Genomic DNA, 6195 nt, shown 5'->3' on the forward strand with positions numbered 1-6195 from the left:
GGAGAGACTCAGAGGATTTGTTGAGCACTCTTAAGAGCACCATTGTACCTATGGGCCACACTTGTGATGCCTGCCTTATCCTGTATGTCAAGTGAGTGCAATCTGCGGTTTCTGGGTTAGAGAGATGTTGAATTTCAGGATATGGTACACATACAGCCCTACTATTCTTTAATGTAACCTTTGCCTGCCTTGGTTAGTCAGCAGGATGGTAGCAACAAGGCACTAGCGTGAAAGGAGGTGTGAGTTGGTTAAAGATCTGCAGCCAGTGTTTATTGTATTGGTGATCGCTCTCTTTCTACACAAAAGGTAGTAAAACGCCTACAGTATCTTATAGTGTGCTTGGTGCTATTCCTGTCAGTTTAGTACGAGGTGCTATTTTTACGTATGAAGTCTATATTTAGAACCAAAACAAAAAAACTCACAATACCTGTTCTTGTACATGAACAAAACCTTTTCAAATCATTAAACTAGAATGGGATCTCTACTTTGGTTGAGGTTGTAGTCTGCAGCACACTTATGTCCAATCTTATGCACAATTATCTGGGAGTGGACAGTGGGACTGGACTTGCAAACGTGCATAGGGTTGCACTGATTAACATTAACCCACTAGTTACTTGAACCCCACATAAGGTTTATACTGCCCTCTGGTGGTTCCGGACGTACCAGTAAGCAGGAACATTTGCTTTTAAATACAAGATCGGATGTAGTCCACTGCACATTTTATTAAAATACTGCCTTCATTTCCAATCTACATTTTGCATATTCCACTGTTACACACATCCTGTATTTCTGCCTAGGAGTGAATGTAATGTTCAGACAGGATCATGCAGCATGGGTACGCTATAGTATGCATACCTTAGCGTACATACTGTGGACTGGTCCAGCATCTAGCCAATTTAACAAGGGTGGGAACTGAATTACAGTGGCTCAGTGCATCACAGGGCAGCAGACAGAAACTAGAGGGAGGAGGAGAACATTACAGTGGGGGAACCTTTGATGTCCTTCCAGCCTGTTAAATCCACATTTGTGTCTTCTTTCATTCTCTATAGAAGAATCAAAAGGAATAGCCCTATACATATCAAATACTGTATAGCTGCCCTCTTTATTTCTGAAATAAATCCATATTCTTGCATTGAAATTCACTCTGGTTTCTGCAGATTTAAAGGAACTGATGAAGTTTTGGTTTTGCTTTTTTTAAAAAGTTTGGGATTGGGATGTATTCCCGCCCCCTTCTCTTTTCCAACCCAAAGTCAAAACTATAAAAAAGGGGGGTGGAAGGAAAGCACACCATAACTAGGTAATGGTGATCACAGGGTGGAATATTAGAGGGCATGCTCATAAATAACACTTAGGAAAACAGACATTTCAGCAGATGGAGTGTCAAAACTGGATTTCCTTGGTTTGCTTCAGCTCGGTAGAGGGTTTGCTCTTCACTCCCGCGCAGGGGGCACCTGCAAACCCTGCAGGGAACAGGTTCCTCTTATAGGTGAGGGGTATAAAAGGGGGCCAGGTACGTGGGGCTAAAAAAGGAGGGAAAGGGTCCCCCTCCTGCAGCCAGGGGAAGGGGCGCTGCCCCGGGGAAGAGGACGTTGGCCGAGGCGTACGAGGGGAAAGTCTGGTAGGCCAGGCTGCTGGGGCCTGGCGGACTGGGGCTGCCATCTCCTCCGGCGGGCAATGCGCTGTTCCCCGGCTGCGCCGCGCCGTCGCCTCCGGAGTTCTGTTTCTTCCATTTGGTCCTTCGGTTCTGGAACCAGATTTTGACCTGCGTCTCGGTCAGGCTGAGCGACAGGGCCAGGTTGAGGCGCTCGCACACCGACAGGTACCGCGTGGCTCGGAACTTGTTCTCCAGAGCCACCAGCTGCTCGTAAGTGAAGGCCGTCCGGGCCCGGCGAGGCTTGGCGCAGCTGGGCTCCGCTCGGCGCCTCTTGGACGACGGCGGCGGCGGAGACGAGCCGGGATCGTCCAGGTCCGAGGACGAGGAGGGAGGGAAGTCGGGCGAGGGGAGCGGCGCGGGGCCCGGCTCCTCGTGCTCCGATGCCTCCAGGGCGGCCGCTTCGCTCTCTCCGCTGCTGCTGCCATCTGGGGAGACACACAAGGACAGAATGAGGCCAGGGGCCTTTGCCGACCCGCCTAAGGGCCGCTTCCCTGCCCGGAAGCGGGTCCTCTCCGCCCGGATCTGCATCGCAATCTCCGCGTAATTGCGCACATGGCCTAGATGGAGCGGACACTGCATTCAGTTCAGCTGCATCACATTGACGGACACACACACACGGTTCGGAGGGTCTTAGCCCTGGAAACATGCGCGGCGCCTTAAAAAGAAATGGTGCGCATAAAGTCAAAAAAGCAATGCTGACTTTTTAATCACTGCCGTTGAGCTTACACAGAGTGCCTTCCCCCCGAGAAGTTGCCAGTGTCCCATATCGGGACGTACAGGGTGCCAGGGATGTGGGCGAAATTGCTAAATACGGCGCATCCCCGTTGCTGGACCCTTGAAAGAAAGTTACTTTCCACATTCAAGTCAATAACTGAACCACAAATGGTTCAGTAAAAGAGGATCTGGGTTCCAAATATGCTTTCCTGGAAGTTAACCCCCTCGAAATCAGTCGGACTTCAGAGAAAGCGTGTTTACGATGTGAGCGTTAAAATGAACTTGTTTTTCTTTCAGGGATCTAAACACGTCCGTCCGTCCGTCCCCCTCCCCACAGCAGAAATTCATTTTGTCCCTTCTGCGATCCGCTCGGTATCTCCCCGTCCGGCTTCTGATGCCTCCTCTGCAGGGACCTTGTTTTCAGTTCCAGGCATGCCTGAGCCTAGAACTTCCAGTTTCAATAAAGGTGTTTCATAGAATCATAGTGGTGGAAGGGACTTCGGGGGTCATCTAGGCTAGCCCAATCCCCTGCGGTGGAGGAGTCTCAACTAAAGCATCATGACAGATGGCCATCCATCCCCTGCTTAAAAACCTCCAAGGAAGGAAAGTACACCACCTGCCGTGGGACTGTCTTTCAATATGATATGGAGGGTGGGGGAAACTACTCTTTTAGGTGTGTACCTAAGGGGGCTTCTGCCCAATAAGGCAAGAGCTTTGATGGGCGCCAGTGCAGTGCAACGCTTAAGGAACTACGGGGGACCAGGTTCAGCAATAAAGCTCACTGGGTCTACGTGGGCCAGTCACTGACTCAGTCTAACCTACCTCACAGGGTTGTTGTGGGGATTAAATCAAGAGAAGGATGGAGGAAGAACTATGTACCTCGAGCTGGAATATAAATGCAATAAATAAATGGACGGGCCGATAAGACAACACGCAAGACTGTACATAACGTGAATCATGAATGAATGTCGCGTGTCTGCTTTACCGCCCCATCCAAACTTGTCATTTCTTAAGCAGCCCCTTCCACCAGAATTATCATCTCAGAACTGGGGAACTAATTATGGGAAACTGGCAGGAGATACAGATATTCTTAAGAAGGGGGGGGGGGGAGTTAAGAAAACTTTTTTTGTTTTTTTTAAAAAGAGAAGTAAATCCTCCACCTTCTCGCCACCCCCCACCCCGCCCTCCTTCCCGTTCTTTTCCATCTTCTTTTTCCCCGGCCGCACTAATAGAGTTTCAGATTTGTGAAGGGGCGGATCGATAGATGTCATCTATTAAAGGTAAGTTTTAATCGAACAATATTAGGATCAGACGGGGGGGAAGGGGTTTGAAGTTGGTACCGGCAAGCTGTGGGAAGGAGATACGCGGGAGTCGGTAATAGGATATCGATCAAGGGGGAGCGAAGGCATCCTCTGGTGGGGGAGGCCACAGGAACAATTATCTCGCTTGTCCTTCGCCCGGCGCGTCCCTCTGCCAATCAGGCTGCCATCCGGCCAGGCTGAGCCGAAAACAATCGCGCCGGGCTGCAGCTTCCCGCGCCTACCCGGCTGGGGGCGCGGCGAACTCCGCCGGGACTCCGCCAGGGGGACCGCGCTGCGCTCGCCGTGTCCCCTTCCGCCGCTTCTTAAAGGGGAAACGCAGCCGGGCCGCGGGGCCTGGGAAGCTGCGACCTTCCGCGGCCCCGAGAGGAAGTGAGAGAGGGGAGTGAGGATGCACCTCGTCCGTAATAATAGCCCAATCCAGGCGTTTAGCTCCGCCGCGGACCCTGTCTTGAATGCGAGGAGGATTCACACGTACACAGAAATGAAAAGCAAAAGGTGACTTCCTTCACCAGACGCTGGGGATCCGTCATCCATCATCCACAACATTATCGGTATTTTAATTCATGGCAAGTCCTGTGTCTTTAACAGGTGCAGGTGGGGGGCGGAGATTCAGCTTGCCATCACTGCAGGAGCTTCACCGGTTGAATTTCCGCCTTGCCTGCACCTCTTAAGGTTAAGAGTTTGTTTTAAAGTTATGTTAAGCAGCCTCCGCCCCCAGGCGTTAAATCAGTTAAATCAAGGAAAATCAGCCTTTCTGCGCTCTCAGCCAACAAACGGGGGGTTGGACTAGATGACCCTTGGGGTCCCTTCCAACTCTACCACTCTGTGAAACTGAATTCAAGCCAAGCCCCGCTGCGACCCACAAACTAAAAAGTTAACCGTTGCTGCGCATCGTTCCCACGCTTGGTGTCCCATCAAGAAGCGCAGCAGTAACCCTGGGATAGTCTCACACGCTCCCCTGCGGTTCAATAGCCACAGATCTATAGGGATCTATATATGCATGGGATGGTGAATCCCAGTAAAACACTATAATCTATTAAAACTTTTAATGGGTCATACAAGCCTTTTTCTTTCCCCCCTCCACTACCCCCTCTGGAAGTTATGCTAAGAAAGACACCTGGAAGCATCGTTTGCTGCTTTCCAAAAATGAGCCAGCTCGGAACTTTTCCTGAAACCCAGCTAAACCGCGTGGATCAGATAAAAGCAGAACGCGCCGCCTACCATGATATGCCTCTAGTTTATTCCTCCTGCTGCTCGGGTGCCTTTCCACGTCAACTCTCCCCAAACTTTTCTCCCGCTGCCCCGCGTGGGGGATGCTCTCCCTTCTCCCTGCTGCTGGGTTGCTCTTCCTGGTAAATTTCTGAGGATCCAGGATGTCCAGGATGGAGAAGGAGATCTTCGTGTGGATGGGGGCTCCTTTGGCCCCACTCTCCGGACAGTCCAGCATTCCCCGCTCCGAGTCCCGGGTAGATCTGCGACGGCCCAAGCTTGGCAGCAAATGCACGGCCAGGTGAAAAGCCAGCTCCGCTTTCCCTCGGAAGACGCGCGGCTTGAGCCCGGGGGGAGGCTGTCCATAAGAGGCAGGAGGGTCTCCCTCGGATGCACCCAGCGCGGACTTCGGAGAGGTTTGTCTGGAGATAAGGGGGATCTCCGGGGTGGGTGGGGGGAAGAGAGGGAGAGGAGAAAGAGGAGGATCCAAGATGAACAAGCGAAGGGGGCTGCGATTGGAAGGAAGGGGCTTGCAATCCACCTACTACTGCCACTTTCCTTCTGCTTCCTTTATTATTCTGTGGTTGTTGGGGTTTAAAAAAAAAAACAACTGCTGCCCGCCCAAACACGTGGAGAAGAGGACAAGCCTTGGAAATGGTATTTTAATCGATGAGATTGCAGCCTTTCCGCTCCCTCCCTTCCTATAGGGTATGAAGTGACAGTGAAACGTGTTTGCTATAATAAATGAGTCACTAGGGTAAGAAGGGAGATGCTCACTTCTTTCCCCTGGAGGCAGATCACAACTGAAGCCTCCGAGGGGATCGCAGGAGGCTTTGTTGTTGTGGGGCATTCATTCGGGAAGAGCAAGAGCTGCCATTCCTTTGTAACCTACAGTCTCTGGAATTCTGTGCCTTTTTAAGAATGCCCAGGCAATACAGAATCTTAAATCTCTAAAAGGAAGGACATCCCAGGCCTACTGTAAGGTCTAATTCTCGCAGTGCACTGTGGGCAACTGTGGAAAACACAGTTGCAAGGGAATAGAAGTCACAAATATACTACAGTTGTACCTCGGGTTAAGTACTTAATTCATTCTGGAAGTCCGTTCTTAACCTGGAACTGTTCTTAACCTGAAGCACGACGTTAGCTAATGGGGCCTCCTGCTGCTGCCGCGCCACCGGAGCACAATTTCTGTTCTCATCCTGAAGCAAAGTTCTTAACCTGAAGCACTATTTTTGGGTTAGCGGAGTCTGTAACCTGAAGCGTATGTAACCCGAGGTACCACTGTATCTCTTTTTA

At 51.0% G+C, this 6195-nt stretch overlaps 1 protein-coding gene across 2 annotated transcripts; it reads right to left on the minus strand.

The window, feature by feature from the left end:
* Nucleotides 1–719: 719 nt before the first annotated feature.
* NKX1-2 (NK1 homeobox 2) lies at nt 720–5298 on the minus strand. Of its 2 annotated transcripts, none has more exons than XM_081005328.1 (2): nt 4912–5298; nt 720–2079 (listed from the first exon to the last, which is right to left on the minus strand). In XM_081005328.1, exons 1-2 carry the CDS (start codon nt 5135–5137, stop codon nt 1481–1483), a joined length of 825 nt encoding a protein of 274 aa, XP_080861454.1. In that variant the 5' UTR covers nt 5138–5298; the 3' UTR covers nt 720–1480. The 2 variants fall into 2 exon arrangements, 1 of the variants encoding a protein (XP_080861454.1); XR_013986361.1 differs by lacking the exon at nt 4912–5298 and adding an exon at nt 3709–3883 and having other exon boundaries at nt 1984–2079.
* Between the last annotated feature and the right edge of the window lie 897 nt (nt 5299–6195).

Source organism: Podarcis pityusensis (assembly GCF_964106645.2).
Source record: "Podarcis pityusensis genome assembly, chromosome: 5".
Taxonomy (NCBI): domain Eukaryota; kingdom Metazoa; phylum Chordata; class Lepidosauria; order Squamata; family Lacertidae; genus Podarcis; species Podarcis pityusensis.